Raw genomic sequence first — 25,805 nt, forward strand, 5'->3', positions numbered from 1 at the left:
TATGTCACCATAGTCAAAAAATTGGACATGAAGTCCCTGGAAAAGCAACCAATTAGAATCATTCTAGGTGTAAACATCAAAATCGTCTTAGGCTTTCTCTCAAAAATTAAAGAACACGGATGTGTTGATACTATAGCAGCAACAATAGAAATAAAGCATACATTAACCCATTAAATCCTATTTAAATAAGGTAAAGGACTCAGGGACACAGGGAAAAAACATGCCAAGGGGAGTGTAGTACAAATTTCAAAACATTTCCCTTATAACAGCTACACACGAGGAAATACAATATTCTGTGACCTGCCGTTAATATGTTTTAAATGGATCTTATATATTTATCTACGTGCATTGTGTGTTTTCTATTTCAATACTTTCTGATTTCTACATCAGAAATGTGCAAAGGGTAAATATGAAAAAGAGAACTTGAACTGTCTCCAAACGGAAACAGAAATACAAAGGACAGCAAGTCCTCGCTGAAAAGGGGAATGTTTAGCAAATACAAAGAAAGTAATATAATGATCAATATTAAGTTGTTTTTCTAAAATAATTTCTGTGCATCTGCGATGATTTAGGAACATATACTTAACGTTAATTATAGTGTATCACAAAGTTTGGCTCAACTATTTGATGTTAACATTTTTAGGAAAAACGGGACACTTTGCTGCAGAGGATTTTTGTGGAATAATACATTGAATGAATGCACACGTTTGTATCAAGTATAGAATACCACAATCTTGAAGTTCAATAACCTATAATAAGATATAAAGCAAAAAAATGTATTATTGCTAAGCAGTCAATAACATGTACGGAATCACTGCATTTTATTTGTTTACAGCTTGCATGAGTGTTTTTTTCGGTGAAGATTGCAGACATGTTTGCCCTCCACCACTATTTGGAAAGGAGTGCAAGTTTAAATGTAATTGCTCCGAAGAAAATTGTCACCACGTGTTCGGCTGCAAAATATTATCATCAGGTACTAAAGCATTTTGAAAAGATTGGATTGTTGAAATTAATTACACATTGTAAAAACAAAAAGAAATATATTAATGTATATCTAGCTCTTTAAGACGGCAGGTAGTATCCTTATTGTTTTCTTTTATATCTAGAATCGACATATTCACAATTTGCCTTTTCGAAAGCATTCACGAGTCCATTGACTAAACCAACAGCACCAGAAAAAGTTTCTACATCTTCTGGATCGCGGGAAAAAAATAAGGGTATAGTTCAAGTAAAGATTCATTTTTATGATAAAATTTACCTTTTGTGCATTTTATAAAACAAGAAATCTCCAAGTTTGAAATCGTGTTTTTATATATTTTATATATGATAACATTCTTGCATCTCAAGAAAAAAAAAAGATTTTTTTTTAAATATAACCAAAGAAACAAAATGCTAAATATCTATTTTTAAAGCAGAGAAAATGTTAACATTTTGATCTAATAGGTGTCTCACAAAGTATGAGCGTCGGTAATTTTTGTGCGAAGAAAACAGAATATGTGAAACTTGAAAATGCTGCATCATCCTTAATTTTCTGTATCGTCGGGCTTATGGTTGTGGCTGCAATATTCTTATTACTGTACATTTGCGTTGTTTTATTTCAACGCAGAGTTCTTGTGATATGTAAAGATATCAGAATATGATATTTCCCATGTAAGAATTATGCACAAAATTTTGTCTTGCATAATGCACGATACAGAATTCCTATTTTTATTGTCAGTAAAGCTTGATTTCTTTTTAATTTTGAAAAAAAGCCTATAAGAATATTTTAGAGATCTTTGTAATGATTCTGGAATTTTCAGGTTTGGAGGGCCAAACCAGTTAAGGCCTGCCACAGATGAGGCTGACCTCCAATATGGAGGCTAGCTATAGTTTTCTTTGTCTCGTCTGCATTGACTTACCAGTGCGTTCAGGCGGTTTTACTCATTGTCCGTCCTGAATAAGCCATCCTAAAATGAGCGTAGTGGTTGTAAGGCTACCACATATACTGTCCTGAATAAGGCATCCTAGAGTATATGCGGTAATCCGAGGGCGACTGGGCTCTTGTAGTAGGTTAGAACTACCAGTTTATTGTTGCTTGGCTCTGATTATTCCATTTGATTATAATTTACCTAGATAAGGTTAGGACGTATTTGTATATTTTGACAGATCACTAGCATTATACCAATAAGTTTTAATCAGTCACTATTGAACACCCCAGACCCTGAAATTTATTAGGTACATGTACGATCCCAGTGTTTTTATGTAAATACGTTTCGTCTTTATGCAATATTCACCTTTTATCATAAAGTAAACGCTGAGTTTCGCCTTTTGTTACGTTCGAAACAAAATAAATTGTTTTGAGCATGGCTGTTTTTGCATTCATTACATCAAATTCAATCTTAGGTGGCAATTCCATTGATATCATGATACAAGATGAATCAATGTTTTTATTTAAAATCTAGTTAATTTCACATTATCCTTTTAACAACATTGGATTTGCCTCGTCATGTCTAAATAGACAATAATATCCATTTTTATCGTGTAACTAACAGAATGCAGATTTTAATTCGCATTTGGCATTGCAATCTAACAACACAGACCTTATCCAGTTCATGGACAATAATTTAATGTATCAGGGCAATTCTTTTCATTGAATTTGTACAACAGTGTAAACCTTCAATCAGAAACTTGATATAACAAGAACAGATATGGGTTACTCCATATCAAAGATATTTGACTTTTAATTTACTTGAATTATCACTGCTCAGCTGACCTCTAAGGAAAAGACTGCACTTGTTATGAAACTGGTGTATATGTCCGTAGGAAATACTTTCACCAGTCTTGCGTCACTAGCAAACGTGCACACACCTGTGCTTGCAAGACCAAATAGCCTAGGTCTACACTTGTGCGATCAGAAATCTGTGCAGGTGTTGTGTAAACTACTCCGTCATTAAACAAAAAAAAATTAAACGCACACCCAATTAATTATAAACATTTCAGAAGAAATTGTATGATAATTAATGAACAATAATTATGAAAGTTATACGATTGATGAAAAATTGTCAATAGAAGAATGACCTACATATTTTCGTGAAAAAGATTGAGGAGGCAGCTAGCGTAAGAATATGAATACTTCTTATTTACATTCTGGGTAAAAAGTGATTTTCTTGAAAATATTTTGTTTTCTTCCACATATTACATACACATCAATATTCTAAACATTTGTTGTAATGTTGTATATTCTGATCATGAATGGAACTATAGTTTTTTTCAGAGCACCTGTGTGAAGAGTACCTGACTTTAGTAATATATCTTGAATAGATAGTATGCACTGATCGAATATATTAAAAATTTCAGTTAGATGTACCCTTGAAGGTATATGAGCACTACACGATTACAAAACTTTTAACCTGACATGCCTATGTAAACTAAATCTTTGAAGGATCCATCTGCAACAAAATCTCTTGAAAAAAGGACAAACAGTACTAGTATGTGCCAACAAGTTTATTGTAGTGCTCAAAAACAAAATACGATGAACACCTGCACACATGCACACACAACACGCACACCTACAGCACTTTTACAAATAAAAAAGCATTATAATAAAAATAATAATAATATATAATAATAATATATACTATAATAATAAGAATAGTGCCAATATAGTGATTAAAACATCGTTATACGCAACCCGAAAAACGTTTCATTAACATGTGCAAAGAATCCGAAGATCATGTGCAAATAATCCGACGAATTTTGTATAAATTTGAGCCATAAAGATAGGAAACACGGATTGGCGAGAACAAAGGGGTTAACCCAGGACGTTATCGTACTGTTTGCACACACATAGACGTTGGTTAGAGTTCATGTAACTACCGTTGCGACACTGTCTAATGTTCGTAATTCTCTCTAGCCGTCAACGACTTAGTACGTAGGGTTTCATCCAACGCTGCACAAATGTCACAGTATGCAATAATGCACACCTGCTACTTCAAACACACACATACACAGCTGGTCACCTATAATAACACATTATGTAAAGGTCGGGGTTTCCATAGTCGGTAATAAACGCATTCATACGGAATATTTGAATATGATATATATTCATATTTAATACATATGAAACGTTATAAAGTAATGATATAATAACTATGAAGTTCTCAAAATCACTGTACTGTCCACACAGGAATACTTCTCAAACACATATAAAACATTCAGGCCCAATGTACGAAGCTATTTTTCTCGCGACCACCACACATATTATACAACATTTTTACTTAGGAATGACACACCTTCTCACTTCTAATTCCTGCTCAAAACTAACTTACACGTAGACGAATTGTAAAAAAACAGGTCTGACAACCGTGACCAGCTATCCGTAACGACTACATGATGAGAATGAAACTATGATACACCATATCCAACATAATCAAATTGAACAACATTGTGACATAGGAATTAGTTGAACCACTATTTGCACGAATAATATCCTTTTTGCCATAAGGCATGCTATGAACTTGGTTTTAGAATTGAGCACCTTGTATCTTTTAATATTTCCATCGTTTGCACGATCACAAGGAGCACATGGCGCTTGTGACCGGTCGACAAGGGATGTTTACTTCTCCATGGCACCTGTTTTCACCTCTCCTGTCTTTAGAGTTGCATGCTTGCTCTTCTCCCGATTTGTTTTGTTACAATGATATTTTTAGCTTGATTACTGTTCTTTATTTCCGTAAGTTGTTAGCATGTTTTGATTAAAGCCCGGTCTTCTTTATTTGACCCACATGTTTTATTTGAATTTGATTGGTCCAAGGCAAGAAAAGTATATAAACTATTCTTCGTTTGAGAAACTCTCTCTTGCTTTTGGAGTTATAGTATGTTGCTGAAAAATACATACAAATTCTTTTTTTTTTCTGGGAAATTGAAAACAATGAAATCGAAAAGCGGAGCATCTTCCTGCACGGAGCATATCTATAAATCAAAACAGCATTAGAATTAAATTAATTACGAAACTTCCGTTTTGCACAAGGACAAACTAACACACACACACACACAAGCGCGTTACTATGCCCCCATTCCAAGCACACCTGGTTATTTATTATTAAATTTCTATTCATGGTCAAGAAAGAGTTTCGCAAAAGCAATCAATTTTCTACACTGATACATCCCGATTGAAATGTAGAGTAAAATTTGCAACTGAATAATAAACATTTAGTGAAAACGTGCCAACGGCTAAAAAGACATGAAGAATACACTTCAGCGGGTATGGTATTAGACTTTCATTATATATTTTGTTTGCACATTTATAATAAATAGCAATATTTCTTTCCAATAAGAACGTGCTTTTAATTACTTCGCAGAATGATGTTAGATAATATGTTGTTTGAGTTGTGTATGTACAAGTATGGAAATTATCGATACTTTATTTATCATTAAGTTAAATCTTTCTTATATATATAGAAAGTTGTTTGTTTTGTATACTACGTCATATATACATACATAAGTCACAAAGTAAATACACTTTTTTTTCTTTCGTGAATCAAACAATATCTAAGTTAAATGAACTTACATTGCAAAATGTACGCGCTGCCTTCAGTTTACTTTTATGCATGCCTGTGACTAAATGGAGTGTGATATGTTACAAAAAAAAACACTTTAGACTATTCTAAAACCAAATTTATTCCATATATCGAGATATTTTTTGTATTATCAGTGTAATTTCAATAACTATGTTATTTTTAACAAAAAAAACATTACTAGAGGCATTTCATTTTTATCAGCCCTGTAAACTAATAAGGTATTTGAAAATTCAGAGAAGTGAAATTTGTCTCTTCTCAAAAAATTGTATTACAAATAATATAAATTATTCATGATACTTTTTCATTGGTCATATTTGGAAATATTTCATTGTCAATATCAAAGTTTCTGATTGCAAAGCAACCATTTATAAAATATTGAATAAAATTTTTCTTAATATCCTTTTCGCTTTTTTTATGAATAACTCCATTTATTCTAAAAATACGAATGATAAATTGAAGTGTTATTTTAGTTTCTATGCGTAATATTTTTTTCCGCAAAGACTTTGTGTAAACGTAAATTTATATATTGTCAATCCAGGGAATCGTTTCCGTGCTCTTGATAGAGCATTTTCCGAAAAAAATAACAAAACATGTTTTGAATGATAGAGGCCGCAGCTTTAATAATTGTTACAATGTCAATAACGAATGTCAGACAAGCATTTAACAGTCATTGGGTGCCACACACCTAAATTGATGACGGGCGTTATGGCACCTTGCCTTCTAGGGTAATCCAAAGCAAGGCTAACAATTTGTATTAATCGACTCCTAGGGTACCCCTTAGAGTGTTAGCTGGGATATCAATGTAATTACCTCCTAGATGATTCCTTAGTGAGGCTATTGCCTGTTATACCGAACAGGTAAACCCACTATACCGAGTAAGGCAAACTAAAAACTACCCGTTATACCGAACGGGATACGATGTTACTGTTATACCAAACAGATCCCTCACACAAGCTCCCAGTGCACTCCATAACAAAAAATAATTTAGGCACGGCTTATGAGTAACAATTCCTACCAATACAGTGGAATCATTGTTCGTAGGGGTCAATGTTCGTGAATAACAAAATGTGACTGTTTCGTAGGGATGTAATATTTTATGCATATAAGAAATGCATATTTTGTTAGGATAAATAAATCAACTGTGCTAAAAGTATGTGTATCAATGTTCGCGGGGATATTAATTCATGGGTAAGGGTTTCCCACGAAATCAACGAACATTGGTCCCCCACGAACCATGATGGTTCCACAGTGAGCGAAATTGAAAACTCAGATCTGTAGAATCAAATGCACAGAGTATTTTGACAGGGAAAAGGTCAACCGTTTAGCAGAACAGAACTTCACCACAGGTGACACAATCGAAAGACTTTACGCCAAAATCCATCAATTTAGCACCAGTGTTTTCACCACTGAGGTCCCATAAGACATTGCTAAAATTTTTAACAATCATTTAGCATGTATATCTAACGAACTTCTCTTGCTGTGTAGATCGCACTCTGATTCTATAGTGGACCTCATGTCTTTTTACAAAGGGGGCATTAAGATAATTTTAGCTATACTAATTCATTGTGAATTTTCTAATCCAAAAAGTTTATAGATTTTCATTTTAATTAAGACTTTATTTTCAATTTCTACATTCTAGATTACAACGGATAATTCAAGGTGTATCTTTTTATCCCAAAAAGTAATAGTTTATATACAGTTATAGTACAGTTGAATTCAGGCATATTCTTTATTTCTGCATTATAGATCATAACGGATATACATATTTAAAGCTAATTCCATACTCTAACTTTTATAGGGCAGTTTGAAAACTACAATAATTTCCGTTGGGTATACTTTAAAACTATTGATAATCACAAAAACTGGTTAGTTCAGCACCCTTTTTAAAGAGTCTAAGATAAAAAAAAAAGAAGTATGTAATAACTCCCGATCATGACAAAGTGAACACTGATGGTGTGACCAGTCAACATGGCATGCTTATTCCTCCATGGCATCTGATCCGACCTCTGTGTACAGAAGTCCATGTTTGCCCTACTCACAATTTTGCTGTTTAATTGAACTTTTGAACACATGATTACTGTTTATCCCCACATTTTTTTGACAATTTACCACAGAAAGGTACGGAAACAGTATGTCTTGAACATTCTATGTGCTTGATAACTGACAGGAATCGCAGAATATGTTGTTATGAATATTTTTCTTCTACATGTATTTGGTTTTATATTTAGGAACGCTCATTTAATAATTTGTTGGGAATTGCCGTAATCCCCCGTGGGATAACTCTTACCTACCGTGTTTCTATCCAAACTACAGGGAATATTGTTGATCAGCATGAATTATGATAAACAGAACTGAGACCATGTGAAGGAATGCCATGTGATAATATGTTCAAAACAAGAAATGTATAACTTAACTTAACATGGTTAATCAATTCAAATATTACCTATGCATCACCAAACTAGTTAAAGTGAAATCCTTGCAGCTTCAACAGGAATATCAAATATTATTCAAGACAAGTTAATAAAAAATAGTATCAAATGGGAATATTTTGATGATGGAACCTATCGGAGATTAATTTTTTCACTTCCTCTGGCTTTTCACGATGTTCTTTGTTCAATTCCAGCAATTAAAATGGAAAGAATTTCTACCCTTCAGATTGCTACTGAACAACTTTTATATTTAACAAAACTGTGTATACTAAGGTTGTGATATATTCATTTGTACATGTACTTTATTTTTTGCAACTTTTTTTTCATTGGAAGTGCATTTTAATCAATAAAGGAAATGCTTAACAATAAGGCTCAGAAAATCTTATATTTTATTGAATTATATGCATTTCCTGAATGTTCAGAACATTGGATTTATATTATGCTTAATAAAATACATTAAATACCACTTATCTCCTCTAAGGGAATATAATGAAAAATTAATGAAATAATTATGAAATATCACTTTTGTATTTAAAAATTTGCAGAATTATGTTTTCTAGTCCCCTCAGACTTGAGCTGTAATAAAAATGGGATTTGAGACTAAAAAGTAAGATTACTTAAATCTCGACATTGCTAGCGCTTGATACTTTACTTTCAATAATGATATATTGATTTTTTTTGTTTCGTTTAATGTTCTGTATTTTATGAACTCATTGTTCTGTTCTTGCTTTTCAATTTGACCTCTACTAACAGATGTTTGGTGAAGCAGTCATCGGGAACAAACAAAATGCAATCTTCCGTACGGTATCAATGTAAATTTCCGTGCATTAATGGTAAAAGATCCAAACAGACTTCAAATTTTTTCCACCTTGGCAATTGAATTTCCAGGACAATGTAAGAATGGTAGTTTCTAAGTATAATATTCATAGTTTCACCATTTATCAACTATTTGTATAAAACTAATATAATCGAAATATAAGTCCCCTTATTTTTTTTATTTATAATCGATTCCAATTATTCTATCATCCTTGATATATCGCCAGCTTAACTTAAAGCTAGTGATATGCAACAAAAGTCCTCTTTAAAATGCACAGTGAACACTTAGATATCACAATATATCATCAAAAAATTGAAACACATTTTTGATTGTCATAGGCAAAATAAGATAATCAATCAAACTTGGGGGGGGGGGGGGATTTAGTAACATGTATATCAGGGCGTTGATACATCAAACAATTTTGTTATCAGAAAAAAAATTGCATGCATTTTTTTAGGAAGTCACTTAAGTTACTATGTATTATGATTTCAGTCGTGATATAGGTCATTCTATAATAAAAATAATAAACATTTGAGAGTAATTTTCTAGCTCCGATTCATTAACCTAAATGCTGGTTATCTTTTCTGCAATATATATATATATATATATATATATATATATATATATATATATATATATATATATATATATATATATATATATATATATATATATATATATATATATATATATATATATATATATCATTCAATGTATTTTTCATTTCAACGTTATGATCATTATATGATTTCCAGATTTACATATATACAGGAAGTTAAAATGTAAAATGTATGCATACCTCCAATATTTATAAGGAACATTCAATCATTTGCAGTTGTTATGGTTCTAAATTTAGCTTTAAAATCACTATTACACAAGGCAAAAATAGTGCAAAATGTATAAAGTATTATTCCTAACCTTTTCTTCATTATTGCTAGCTATTTTATTAGCTAAAATTACATGTTTGGAAAACCAAAAAAGTAAGTACATGTAGTTAATTGTTTTTTTGGTTAATAGGTTTTACTAGAAATTCTCAAACTTGTATCTTAGGTTGTCCTCTCTCTCTCTCTCTCTCTCTCTCTCTCTCTCTCTCTCTCTCTGTTGTGTGTGTTTGTGTAAGGTAGAATATGGGACCCTTCAGAATAAAAAAAAAATAAAGCTTCACATTTACTATAAGGATTATGTAGTGTAAAGAAATGTATGTTAATCAGTATATTTATTTTTTCCAAGCATGACAGAAATACGTCTCCTTATATAAGCACTGTGTTATAGAAGTGTGGCAAAAGTACATAATTGAAATGAAGTTAGCCCAGTAAATAATTAAAATTGAATAAATATAAGCATATCAATCCATAAAAGTTGAGATGTGTTTAGAATTATTCTTACTGTTTCATAATTTTGTTTCTTAGATTGCCGAATTGGATATATTGGTATTAATTGTACCCTACCCTGTCGCTACCCAAGCTATGGAGAGGATTGTCAGGCAAAATGTGATTGTGAAGAACAGTATTGTCATCACTCTAATGGGTGTCAGCTTGTCAGCCTTTGGGGTACCTATAGTCAATGTTTCCGTGATGCTTCACATTCTCATTGAATTGAAATCTTTCTTTAAAGCATAAAAACATTTCGTGATGTTTAAAATTCATTTGATAAATTACAAATTAAGAAAATCCAGTTAGAATTATTTTAAAATGCAATTGTTCAAGTCTGTCCTTTTTATTGATAAAAAGGGTAGCTATTATAATTCAAAGGACACTTCTGTACGTCAACAAAATGTAATGTGTATAAAATCATGAATTCCTTTTAAGGTAGCAATGAAAAACAGTTAAATATACCTATTATTAATTTTCCCTCATCATCATCTGTACGTTTAAGAATAGGAATAGTAGTTTCTGAGATCATGGAACGTACAGACAAGAAACATAAACACTAATGGTATGTTAATTATAGTAATTTTTTTGTAAAGATAATAAAGGATTTTTTTCATTCTCGTTTTTTCTCCAGCGTGTCCACCGGGTTACACAGGAAAGAAATGTCAACAAAACTGCACTTATCCGTCTTATGGTGTCAATTGTCAGTCAATATGTGACTGTATGGAAGAATGGTGTGATTATGTTACTGGTTGTGAAGGTGAGCAAAAAGAAAAGGGGCACTAATAAATCAAATAATGAGTTAATATGCACATGTAAAAAGGCACTTTATCTTTAGTATAACTCGATGGAGCGGACAAAATAATTTTCAAAAATGAGCTTTAGATTCATGACTCTCCTTTTCAATTTTAAAGACTTTTACTTTGAAAATTATTACGAATCAGCTGTAAAGCTATGTTATTCTTCGTACGAATAAACAATACAGACTAGTAAAAAATAAGTTTATGATGCAAGGGAATTTACTAGTAAAGTCAAATGTTGAATGCCATACAATTTGTTAGATCATTATTATCATACTAAATTGATTACGGATTTCCTCGTTAACGTGATCATGACTACGGGCACCCGGTGGGTGTTACTGTCGTTCGGGAATGTTTTCTATTTCATGGCTCCTTATCCCCCTCTGATATTTTCAGAGGTCAGTATTTGCTCAAAATTTGTATTGTTTCATTTTTTAGCAAGTTTTTCTTTTCGATCATTTTACATTTCATTTTATGCTCATTATTGCTCACTGAGTCACAGACATAATATTGTTTTTATTTAGAGTTAACATTTCTATCAAGCGTTTCTCTTATAGAAAGAATATTTTTAACGGAGGATAATATTATAATTTAACACTCATAGTTTCTTGCTGAATAGCTGGTGAAATTCTTTATTGGGGTGGGGAGGGGGTGGGGGTGTCGGGCTTCTATTTTACATACATATTAAAATATTTTCTTATTAGCAGGTTTGACGAAAAACTGTACATCAACAGGAGGCCTGAATAGAAGTTCAAACGCCATGCTATCTAGTACTGTAGCACTTGGTTTTATTGCATTCATTCAGTTTACCTTTTATCTGTATTTTTCAATTTTCTATAAACCCCGTTTGTTATTCATTACAAAGTTTTAATATGGAAAATATTTACATAACTCTATACATCAACTCTTCTTTGAACTTTAATATATTCAGGTAGAACGAATGTGCACCAGAAATAGGTCATTGCTATTTTTATACCAAGTATCTTTTTTTAGTTAAATTTTGAATACATTAAAAGCATGTAAATGATTGTGAAAATGGAACATGTGAATTATTCTTAATATTTAAGTCCATTTTTTATAATATTGATACAGCTGATACTTGCTAAATAGTAACTTTCAAACAAATAGTGCTGCTAGTGATAACACCAAAATTCTTATCGTTTCTTGATATATAATATATAATTTAAAGAAGAGAATATGTAAATGACAAAGTATAAAAGATTGAAATGTCTAATTTTGTGTAAAGATATCTGCTTTGCAGCTGGTACTTGGAAAATAGTTGATTCTAAGTAAACGGAAGTAATGACTGTTATCAAAATAGTATGAGTTCATACTTTGTTTGTTCTTGGATAATACATAAATATATTTAGAATAGGAAGAAATTTTTATCACAATATGTGATGCCCATATAATGCTTTCACGGAAAGGATCACTTCTGCATCAGATGCATCCACAGAGACAGTTCATCTATCGCAGAATTTATGCTGATTTACAGAAATGGTATCTTGCCTCTTTTATATACTTAATTATTGAACAATAAACCCAATGTATGCAGTTTATTTTTCAATAGACCTTACTCAATGTCGATTTGATTGAACAACTGTCAACTGAATAAAAGGACTGTTGTTTAAATTAAATTTGAAAGGAAATATAAATGATGAACATGCTTAATTTCTGGTATCACGAAGGCCTACATTTAATTAATTAGCATAATTACTTCCTGTAATTACATCGAGAAAAAAATATTTTTATCATTTTGAATGTAAAGAAAGAAATTGTTTTGTTTGGAGTATTTACTATCTGCTCTTGAGACACGTATTAAAATGCCTACAACGTTTTACAGGTCACCGTGGGATGTTGCTGAAAAGGGGATTTAATATTATTTAGTTTAAAGGAGGTCAGTTTAAAGATAACAAGTGTTTATAAATATGGGCACCGGTGGATGCATTACATCAAATATGCATTATGTTGAATCCCCAAAGCAAATTGATTTCTTTTCTTATTCATAATCCACATTTATAGAAAAAAAAAACTTTTTCTTGACAATATTGTTCTGATGATGAACTCGGTTTGAGTTTACATATATATGAAGCCCTGAAAGAGTATATCAACAACATAATTTTAGAAAATATTTCTGCAGAGTACAGTCTGGTATCAAAAGATTGAACTTACATACAAAGGGAGGGATGGCATAGCATAGAAGACAATTTATAAGCTTCATCCAATGACTTATATAACAGATAATGTGATTTGGTAAATATCTTCCTGCAGTTTCCTTTGTCCATGCCTCTTTAAACCTGGGACCTCCCACTAGCAGTAAATGACTAATTTTCGTAGGTCTCATTATTGGAGTTTGAGGGAAAACAGATTTGTGAGAAGTTTACGCAGTTAGAAGTTTGTGAAAAGTTTTGTTATTTAAAAGATAAACATGACTGCTACTTTCTGTACAAATTTTAACACTTTAAGACATGAATTTGTGAGTTTCTTTGTACTACAAAACAGCGAAAATTAAACCTCACAAATTTTACTGTAAACATGGACAATTTCGCCCCGTTTTATTTTCGCCCCTTTGCCCTTATTGCAATTGGGTGAAATTAAAACGGAGCAGGGGCTTATGGAAAGTGAGCACTGGGGTTATTGTTTTGTGCTAGCACTAACTTTCGTCATTGCATTCCAACCCATGACGTATAAATCAAGTCCCATCTCAGCAACTCAGATTACCTATGCTTTGGTGATTTCATACAAAATTCGCTCTTGTATATGCGTAAACTTATTTACGTGTGAACTGGTATAAGCCATTATTAACCAAGGAAGTCACCTAATTTTATATGTAAATACTAATAACTTGTGATATTGGTGGTAGAATAATAATTAAACATCTGATAACCACATTTAGTCTTTCAGTGTTTTCTCTATTAAATTTTCATTTTATACCTCATTCATAAGAAAATTGTCTTGCACCTTGCACTTTTTCATAAGTATATGTACTTTAACGAAGAGATTGCAAGGGTCCGTGAAAAAAAAATCCGCTCTATGAATTTTTCTCATTTTTACATATAATTTGTCTTACGTTAATGGTATCATAATATAAAATTCAACCATGATCATCAGGCTTATAAGGGTAATATGGTTGCAATGGTAACCACAGTTTTTCAATATTTTGATATTTATGTGGTGAAATTTTAAGTATGTCATACAGATATCAAAATTGAAACAAAATAAATAATTTCTACCAGATATTATATAATATGCTTTGTATTCTTTGAAAATAAAAATTGTACCGAAAACTATTGATAGATGAAGTAGTGCCACAGTTGCTTTTGGGAGTATTCATTGTAAATTTGCAGTAATATTTTCACCTCAAGAGCAGTTTTCAACGTCTCGAAAAAAATACCAAATGAATTTTCTAAAAACTAATATATTTTATACTAATTATTATTACTGACTTCTGGTCAAAATATGAAGTACGGTCATAACATTTGTTTTGATGCTACATGCATTTCAATACCCCCCCCCTTCCTAAAATATTAAAAGATTCCATAAATTTTCATATGATGGTTTGTTGCTGAAGCTTAAATATGCATAATCTGTTAAAAGACTATAAAATCATTATTTATAGATTAATAAATACTTTTTTCCTGAAAATCTTGCGGTTTTTATTCATTTTATATACAGAGAAGAATGATAAAAGTATATGTACACAAAAAATACCAACTTCCACATTTTTTTTTATTTTCCCATCTCGAAAACATTCATTTCATTATTATATCAATATAAATATATATATTCTAAACTAGTGCACAGTGGTCCATGGGCCAAACTGTTCATACACTCATCGAGGTCTCGATCTGCACTGTGACCTAGAATCGGGGGGGGGGGGGGGGGGAGGGGGTTTGTTAGACACTTGAACACGTTGAATGAATAGGGGCGAATTCATAGACTTGTATCGGCAATATCTATATAAAAATCCTATTACCTTATTTGGCAAATTATAATGACTTGCTATTTAATATTTATATTTGCAAATATTTTTCCTTCAGATTCATTGCAAATTAGAAAACGGTTTATTTTCTCATGAACTTGGTACATGGACGTGCAAGAATATCTAGAATTTCTCCATTGTGACATCATAATGCCACACCTGTTTCAAAAATAATCACTGAATGACATAAATTTGCGTTGCTTCATGCTTACGTGGTTCATGAAATATGCTGGCGTGAAGCATCTTTGTTCATGTCCTAGTGAATTTTCAACAATAAAATTCATTTTTCAAATATATTCCCATGAGCATGATGAGTTGATATGTATATGCTCAAAATGATTTTCCCTCTCTGGCATACCTCTGTAGTACCTCGATTGTCGGAGTAACCTCTCTTTATTTAGAGAAAATTAATATTTCGTGTGTCATTCTAGATCTTGCACGTGTATTTTTTGTTACCCGTATTTTTTTAAATTAAATTTGTGAAAACTTGCAGAAAATTTTTTTCTTTTCTGTCAGAAGAAATGTGTTGAGTTAATTTTTGACCAAATACGACACATAAAACATTTTACAATAAATGTTAACGCAATATATGCTCCGATGATTCAATGTTTACATGGTCGATGTAAGTGTTGAAAATTCTAGAGAAGACCTTACAAAGGAGAACAATTTCCTCAGCAATATTTTCAAAAAATACATTTATTACCAGCATGCAACCTCAAACTGGTCTATATACACGTATGTATCAAAACCGCATTCGTTCATCTCTGTTCATCCATATTCACGCCGCCGGTCTGATGCTTCTAAGAAATGAATATCTAGACATAGATGTAGATCCTATAAAAGAAACCGATTTCGAATAAAATTCTAACATTTTAATTAAAATTAGAGGACATAAAGATCCAGATGTAAATTAAATTCATTAAATTAAATGAAATAGATTTCAATTTTCAAAATTACGACAAAAGCTAGATTTGTCAAAACGCAAAACACGTGGATAAAAAAAATCATCAACACTCTGCAACGTCACATTTTATCTTATTCTTTCTCTGTTCTAGAAATATTACCACGAGGACCTTTTGTCATGGGCACAATCAAATGACTCTCCTAATTATTCCGGAGATGGTTACCGTAAACTTTCTTTTTTAAACATCACATGAGTCGATCACGTGACGCCTTGCAATCGCATCCTTCAGACATTCAGCATTTGGATTGAAGTAAATGAATACTGTTCGTTATCTTCAAATTTCATTCTATTATTTTCTCGTTTACACTTCATGTCCTCATTGAAAATATTTAATTTTCAGATTTCCAAATAAGAAGTAAATTAAATGTTTGCATAAAAAGCACTTAAGGATCCCATTTTTTACTGTGTAGAAACGGACTAGGGTAAAGTGCGTTACCCTAGTCTAAGATGGCGACAGGCAAATACGCTTCGATTATTTTGCACTTAGTTTACTTATTATGCAGGCTTACATTAAGAAATGGGTGGTTTTATTCTAAATATTTTAAACAGAAGTACGTAACTATTGCAAAAATTTTGCATAATCTGAGCTGATTAAAGCCAAATTGTATTCGTTCACAAGGTCGTTGTATCAACATTGGAATTTGCGAAATGTTGACTTTAAACGAGATGGTTGGAAAAAAAATTGTATTCAACCATTCAATAAATTTTAAATCTTAAAAAATCAGAACACTTAGGTTAAATCTCCTGAGCAACAAATTGAAATTCTTTTGTGATGGTAGTGTTTAGTTCGACTACAAAATTATATCATATCTGTCAAAGTCATTTTGTAAATAGATATTGATAGAGCTATGTCGTCATCATTGTACATTGTCAATACATTTACAGTAAAACTTGTCTAATCCGGCGACCAGTGGTTCCAAAATTTTTGGCCGGATTAGACAACATCCGGATTGGAGAAAATTGAACCGTTTAGCAAGTTAAACATTGCATAAATATTAACAAAGAGTGGTAAATAAATACTTGATCAATTGTGTCATTTTTTACGTTTCACTTGAAAAAAATCTTCAGAATTTTCATTTCTGTTTAAGTTTTTTTATTCAGTAACGGAATATAATATATATCTCTTGGTCATTTATTAAATTTGAAAATCGTTTAATGTTTTAAACACACTCCAAAACCTCATCGTAGCTGTAAAAATTATTTTGTTAGGGACAGATTCCTTGTTAATTTTTTTTTCTTTTAAAATTGATATGTTTGAATATTTAGACACTGTATTTTTGAATATCAAATGATATAGTGAATATTGGACCAAAATCTTCTGCCGTTGCAAACTAGCGACACAAAGGGAAGTAATTCGAATTCGTGCACGCAAAACGAAAGTAGAAAGGTCATGAATAAGTCTCCAATTTTTTCTACAGACATGCTACACGCAACCATCACTATCACTCGTTCTTTTGCGAGTTTTCTCGCCTTACTTGAGCCATTAATGTTTTTTTTTTCATCACGCTTGTTAAAATCTAAACTGTCGACACAGGATAGATCATTAACGGGACAATAATTACCCCATGCGAGACTTCTCTAATGACCAGCGGGCTCAGGTAAAAATAAATGGCCGGATTAGAGGATTAGAGGAGATAATTTGTACTAATTATGAGCAGTTAGTTCTTTAAATAGCGGCCGGCTTACAGAATAGGCAAGATCCGGATTGAACAACATTTTTTAAACATAAATTAAAGAGAAAATTCAAGGGACTAAAATATTACGCCGGACTGAACAACATGCCGGAATGCACAACATCCGGATTCAACAAGTTTTACTGTATATGTTTCGTTTTGTTTGCAGATTTAAGAGATTGATCAATGTTCGCTATCTTCACAATTTACCTTATAATACTTTAAAACAAAATCCGACACTTGTTTCTATGTTTGCGATCCAGTGTAAAAGAAGTCTCTTGCTGTTACCTTCACTTTTACAATTAGATATATTGATGATGTTTTGTCACTTAACAATACTCATTTTCATTCAATATTCGATAAGTCCCATTAAACTCAATAAAAGACACCACAGAGTCTGACACATTACATATTTGGATGTTTTACCCAAGAAAGACTTAGATAGTAAACTAACACCTAAGCTTAAAAGTTTACAATAAACGTGATGACTCATACTCTTCTATCATCAACTTTCTTTATTCATGTAGCAATATTTCATTTTCACCTGCATATACGGTTTATGACCATAGTGGATTCGATAAGCAAGAGCACGTTTTCGTACAGACAGTTTCTAAAACGGGACATACTGCTGACGCATAAGTTGACGACACAGGGGTATTAACATTTTTCGTTTAGAGCCAATATTTTGCAAATTCTATGGTCAGTGCAATGATCATGTTAGCAAACACATTATGTTGATAGCTCAAATGTTGACTTATTTCTCTCGTATAAATTGTTAGGTCATTATTTTCCGTTTTTACGATTAAAACAGAGAATATATGGCGGAAGTGACTGATCGAAAAATGATGCCTACTCCCCATGGACCTGACTCCGGGGGCATAAAACTTAGATGGGCTCATTTTTTATCTCAATCTCACTTTTAGAAAAGGAATATATAGAGGAAAAGTGAGACTGAGATCAAAAGTGAGCTCATCTAGGTTTTATGGCTCCGGAGCCAGATCTCACATCCGATGTTTTCAGAGATTCTTGTTTACTCTGCTCTCAATTTGTATCGTTTGATTCGAGTTTGATTACTGTTCGTTATTTTCGTATTTCAGTTGATAAAAGTTTATTTCAATTAACTGCAATGCAAATTTAACTTGGTCAAAATTCCGCTACTATCGAGTACTAACGATGCTACCAAAGCTATTTTCGATGATTTCGCAAAAAGTGGGGATTAAACGATATAAAGCAGATTTAGATTTATACAGGAAACAATTCGTAAAGATAAATCAAACAAATTGATCACATCATTTAAACATGTATAAAATAATATAACTGTACATGAAACTGAAAGTATAACGTTCATAATAAAATTAATATTTTGTATGAAAATTGTATTTATTAAAAAAAATGCAGTCGGCATGACCTTTTTGTGGAAGCAAAAGTTCAGGAAGACTTTTTCAACTATATTAATTGTATAAAGCAGTTAAAAAAAGTCAGTCAAATCGGGCACAATCGGGTTGTAGAATAAATAACTTTACCCTAGTCTCGAAAAAACTTTATCCTAATCGTAAATAAATAGTTCAGAAACTTTACCCTAATCTGCAGAAAAACTTTGACGTGCATTTTCTTTTTAATTGAATACAATCTCCAAGCGAGCATGTAAAACTGAAGCTGCCTGACAGATTAGTGCAAAATAAAGTAAAGCTTTACGCACGAAATCATCAATATTTGAAAATATGAAGCGTTCTTGACTATTGCCATCTTGGACTATTATAACGCACTTAACCCTAGTGCGTTTCTACACAGTGATTTTCTGTGACCATTTGCAGTTGTTATGGCTCTAGATTTAGTTATTTTAAAAATCACTATCAATCAAGGAACAATATACTAGAGCTATATGTGTCAAGTTTTATTCAGAGGCTCTGATTTATTATTAATACTTATTAGTTTAGCTGAAGTTGTATATTTCACAAAGCGAGCAGTAAGTGTCATTTTTGCTTCTCTCTCTCTCTCTCTCTCTCTCTCTCTCTCTCTCTCTCTCTCTCTCTCTCTCTTCAAAGATAGTGGTGGATATATTTAAATTAAAATAGTAAATCCTGGACGTAAATCAGTGATAATTCATTTTTGAAACAAGCAAAAACACCAATTATTTCATATCAGGCTGTGACTTAGGATATTTCGGTCTAAGATGAGAACTATCCCGTCGCTACCCAAACTATAGGAGGGAATGTCAGTCAGGGTGTAAATGTGACAAGCAGTACTGTGATCAAGTTAACAGATGTCGAAGTAAACTTATTCATTCCTTACAGATTGTATGGCTCGTTTTAAAAATAATAGAATCAGTGCAAAAATGTTCTGGAGGGGGGTTTTTAGTCGGTATTTCATTGACATTTCTCATTTTCACAGGAAATAAATTCCCTCGATTATATTCAACGTGAGTAAATTAACTAATAGATCAAACGAAATAAAGCTGTTTAAAATGCAACTCGACAGCTTTGAATTTTTCCAATGAAAGTGTGGATAATTCATTTTAAATGTCTTCTGCACATAAACAAAATATGATATATATAAAATTCATTTTTGGTACATATGAAAAACAGTAAAATACTAGTATAGGTTTGATTTATAATCTTACCATTGCATTATGTAAGTTAATCAACAGAAATAGTAATTTCAGAGTACTGGCAAGGCGCGGAGACAAGAAAAAAAACTTTTACGCAATATTGGTGTGTAAATCATATGTCAATTTTACTCAGGATCATTCATACGGAAAGAATGAAAGAACATTCTTTATTGTTGTTGTTTTTTTTTTGTTTTTTTTTTTTTTTTTTTTTTTTTTTTTGCCCATGAAGTTTTAAAACACTAGGATGTCAAACTGCACTTATCCAAACTATGGAGTCAATTGACATTCAATATGTGATTGTATGGAAGCAAATTTTAATTATGTTAAGGGTTGTGAAGATGAGCCGATAGAAATGGGGCACTTTCAATGCAGAATCATTGAATGACTTGATATATACGTGTTCACAAGACATTGAAACTGATTTACTCAGGGAGAGTTAAAAATAATGTTCAAAAAGTCTAATTTTAACTCTGATTACCACCTTCATTTTTCAATAATTTTAATTTGGAACATTTTATTCAATTGTCTGAGAGAGGGCTTACATGAAATCTAATATTACTTTCGTTTCATACATTAGGGAATCCAAAACTAAAAGAAAGTTAAGCAAAATAAAATTCATATCTCATACTGATTCTTGTTAGATGTTTATTTCCTTTGCAAAATTTTCCAGGAAACGCTTATCGTGTTGTAACGGATTTTTTAACAAAAGAAAATATAATTCAGTGTACACGATATATCATTCAAAATATTTTCTTAGAAATGGGTAGAACAGATACTTGTTCATCGACACAAAATAACAGAAGGTATTTAAATGCCATGATTTCCACCCTATTGCATTTATTTTTATTGCAATTATTCAATTTACTTTTTATCTGTACTTTTCAATTTTACACAAACCCCACTTGTACATTACAAAGTTTTGAAATGTTTTATTCGTAATTTGCTTGATTTATGTGTACAATATGTGCTCCAAATTTAACTCTACATATATATATATACAGACTTTTTTTAACAATCCTATTTAGATAAGAAGCAAGTGAGAAATGGATCATCACTATGATTAACGATTTTTATTCCAAGTTACTTTCAAAAATTTAAAAAGTGAATGGATTGTAATCATGAAAATATCAGGCCCCTAGCAAAGCTTTTGTGGGGCGGGGTAACCTCCAAGAAAATCTGACAAAATTAAAAAAATTAATAACCTAAAACAGTTCATAGTCAAAAATCCTAAAGGAGGAGGGAGAGGGGCTTTCTCTTACTTTTTGGCACATTTTTTTTTTTCGAATCCTGGAATTTGCCAGTACTTGATCTTCTTAAAACAACAAGAAGTAGGGGAACAACCAGCATCTAAAGGAAAATATACTATTTAATAGCAAAAGACTTTACTCAGTAGTAAAAGAAATGAAAAAAAAAAAAGTGGGGGCCGGACCATCCCTGACTCCACAAACCCCACTCCACCTGCTGATATATATACCTGTACTCGGCACTTACTGTCTTTGAGCAGTGTGGGATTTTTTTTATGCCAGCACCAACTGCAACATGGTACCTCGGTCTCACCCGAAGGACCTGTCTCCACGTTCGAACCCGCGACGTAAGGATCAAATCCTAACTCCGCGACTCTAGAGCAAACACTCTAACCACTGCGCCACGCGGGCGATGTTTGAAAAAATAAGATACAAGATAGTGTTACATGGTTTTTCCAAACTTATGCTTGCTTCAGATTGAATGTTATTATTTCTGTTTGGAAACCTATTGATAATTTCACTCTGTAAAATCTTATTAATACTTTAAAAAGAATAACTTGTTAGATTATTGATATATTTTCATTTTTATTTAAAGGAAGTTTATGAGTCCCGGGATTTGTCCTACACTTAAATATAATTTCCTGTATTTCATCGAAATATGTATCTTTATATGCTTTCTTTGCCAGGGTTAAGAGCTTTCAAGATCATATTGAGGAACTCATGATTTTTTAACAAAAGTAAATGTTATCAAGATACCCGTTCTTTTGTAAGTGTCCATGAAGTAGGGAATAATTATACTATATAAAGGAATTTCTTCATATGATAACCAAAACGAAAGTTGTTTTAGTCATTTTCAAATGACTGTTGTCTATATGGTGGAAATTCATTCAGTTTGGTTTCCTTTGCAAAACTAATGTAATACATGTGTATATATATATATATATATATATATATATATATATATATATATATATATATATATATATATATATATATATATATATATATATATATATATATATATATATATATATATATATATATATATATATATATATCATATATATATATATATCATATATATATATATATTTATGGAAGAACATAGATATGGCTTACGGATACTGTAAACAGTTTGTTATAATCCTTGTATTTATGTGTGCACGGGACGTTTTCAATCAACTATATCAACCGTAGGTGACATTTTCTGTTTTCCTTGTCTTAATATTTGTGTGTCATTTCCTGTCATACTTACCATTACGTCTCTCTCTCTCTCTCTCTCTCTCTCTCTCTCTCTCTCTCTCATATTGATATAATTTCATAGGATATGTTTGACTGTGATATCTTGTTTTATAAACCTACAATAAAGATTACTATGATTCTTTCTTTTCAGACTTTTCAGAATTCCTCACGGATATTGCATTTTTAGGATCGAGGGAGAATGTATTAGTATGTTCAAACAAATACGTCATTGAATGCGGCATATTAGTACATAAATTCATATTTGAGAAGGAATTATGTTTATGTAAAACAAAAACTTTAGAAAACCTGCATCTCTTTATTTGGTTACATCTTCAAGACCATTGAGAAAACATCTTGAATAATCATTATCTAATATTTGTGAATCGATAATTATTTTTAATCCTATACGAAAATGAAATCATATTTTAAGGTAGTCCGATCCCCCACGTTCTGAAAATCAGGCATTGAATAATTGAAAATGCTCACAAAAATGTCTCTGAATTCTCAAAGAAATGTGAATTTACCCGTGATAATTGTTCAAAGTTCATCATTAACGTTATCATATTATAAAGAAAAGAATAGTAAATCTCTAATAAATTTTCAAGAAATGCAAATAAAGACACCTACTATGCATTTTCTAATTGGAAATTGATCAACAAAAACATTTTAGAATAAAAAAAAAAATATAGGTATCCAGGCATTTGAAGAAAATTTCATGATTTTTATACTTATACAGTACTTGAGTTTCTTCTGTGTACTTCAATTATTTTATAATGCATAGTTTATAAAGTGTTTCCTATCATTGCAAAACACTTTTAATCATTTTTAATTTCATATCATGCTAATTAGCATTGGTATATAAGGTCAAATTAGTAAATGAAAAGTCGATTTCTTTAAATCTGTATTTTTAACATACTTATATAGGGTAAAAATATCAACTTTTTAAAAGACTCTTTCTAAAACTTAAAAGAACCTACCTTGAATCACATAGAGACACATAAAATGAAAATTGTTGCATGAAAATATTTCATATTTAAGCTTCATTTTGAGACTTTTTTGAATTGAATAATAAATTAAAGAGTTATATTTCCTGAATGAGGATCGGATATCCCTATAAATAATCTAAAGCATAGGATGACATTTTTCTTGAATGCATCAAATCTAAAGCTCTATTTAGAGTGTAAGAAGGGATACAAGGGCAGAAATTGTGATCGACCCTGCAGCTGTCCTACCTAAGGAAAGGATTGCCAATCAACGTGTTTTTGTGAAGAACAGGAAGAACAGTACTGCAATCATAGCACTGGATGTAAAGGTATGACAAGATAAAACAGTTAGTTATACTAATTCAGAATTTATGTACAATGTGTGTGTATAATGGTGAATGTGTATGTGCAACAAATCTACACTTTCCTGTTTCGAAATTAAATTATAAATTTCTGGTGAATATAATACTCTATTTCGAATAAAAATTGTTGCTTGATTCCTGTTGAATATCATACTGTTAACATTTTTATTCATGGTTACTAACAAATTTCAAATGAATTTTAAATAAAAGAAAAAACATCCTTCTTCTTATAAATAAAGTTGAAAAAAACATTCCTTATAGAGTGTGTGAAGGGATATAATGGTGACAATTGTGAACAACCCTGCAGCTACCCTACCTATGGAAAGGATTGTCAGTCAACGTGTTTTTGTGAAGAACAATTCTGCAACCATAGCACTGGATGTAAAGGTATGGCAAAATAGTTGGTAATGCAAACTTTGACAATATTAATTTTAGTTTTATATATCTATTTTTGTTTCTCTTATAAGGAACTACATTTATTTGTTTTATAAATATTGTGACACTCGGAAATGCCAAATATTGCGGTTGCCTACTTTCAAGTCGAAAGCAAATTAACAGACAATTAAATCGCCATAATTATCTTACTTTTTAAAACTTTTGATCAAACTATTTGATAATGCATCTTGTAAATGTTTAAAATCCACCAGCCTTTTGCGAATCTTCACTGGATCCATCGTTGAAGAGCCTCAATACAACTTAAAACACTCTTTCTCATTAAATGTCCATATTGTATCAAATGCGATAAGATATGCGTCAAATACACAAAAATGCAGGTAAAAAAGGTTCCACTGCAATTATTTTTTAAGAGTTTCTCTTTAGTGGTTGGAACAATCTCTCTCTCTCTCTCTCTCTCTCTTTCTCTCTCTCTATCTTGAATGATTATTGAAAAGTGTCTTTATCTTCTGTATATTCTTTCTTCCCATTTATACTATATGAAGATAAATATAGAAGAGACAATGCTATTCTTTATATTGAGGATACATTACGATACATTCTATTGCCGTTAAAACCAGTACAGTGAATCGCTTTTATATCAATTCATGCTTAAAGCAACATTTTTTACTCATTGCAAGAAAATAAAAACGAGTCGTTGGCTGGATATGATGAACTTGCTATTCAACGCGTTTTTCTCCATCTATCGTATTATCCAACGTATTGCACCAATGCGTATAGGAGGCTGTCCAATGCTTCGACCACAAGGACATCAAGATTCAAAGAGGTTCTTCGATGAAGATAGTGGGGGTTAATTGTGTCATCAGTGCCAATGAACACTGGTCTTCTGTATTGGTTTTCATTTTAATGTTATAAAGTAACGTACTACAATTTTTTTCTATGAAATTGAAAAAAATAAACTTAGTAATATATACATGTATTATGCAAATGATTGCATTGGAAAAGAATCGCTTTTATTTGCATAGAATGATTGCAAATTATTGATTGAATAAATGAAATTTAATGAAATTCGTGTACTTGATAAGTAAGCTGAAAGAGGTCCTAACATATTTTTTAATCATATTATTATTTATCTCAATTTTAATAATAAGTTTATGATAAATAATAATGCTACAACTACATGACCTTTGCTTGAGTGTTTTGCTGTTTTTCCATTTTGAAGGGAAATGACTGTTTTCAATTGAAAGAAAAAATCTTATTAGTACTTTTTTAAAATAACTTGCTTTCTTGCTTTATATATAATATATATTCATTTTGTTATTTAAGGAACTTATGTTCCTGAGCACCATTAAGCTCCTCTTGTCACACACACTTAAAACT

The 25,805-nt window shown here is 31.4% G+C and overlaps 1 protein-coding gene across 1 annotated transcript in view; it reads left to right on the forward strand.

The window, feature by feature from the left end:
* Nucleotides 1–25,805, forward strand: part of LOC133204281 (uncharacterized) — a 57,595-nt gene that overhangs the window by 9,765 nt on the left and 22,025 nt on the right. The window contains exons 4-5 of the mRNA XM_061340019.1: nt 10,214–10,354; nt 10,809–10,934. Coding sequence (XP_061196003.1) covers nt 10,214–10,354; nt 10,809–10,934 — 267 coding nt within the window. The remainder of the gene's footprint in view (nt 1–10,213; nt 10,355–10,808; nt 10,935–25,805) is intronic.

The sequence above is a fragment of the Saccostrea echinata genome, unplaced genomic scaffold (assembly GCF_033153115.1).
Source record: "Saccostrea echinata isolate AGI-Se365-2 ecotype Australia unplaced genomic scaffold, CSIRO_AGI_Sech_v1 ptg000052l, whole genome shotgun sequence".
Taxonomy (NCBI): Eukaryota; Metazoa; Mollusca; class Bivalvia; order Ostreida; family Ostreidae; genus Saccostrea; species Saccostrea echinata.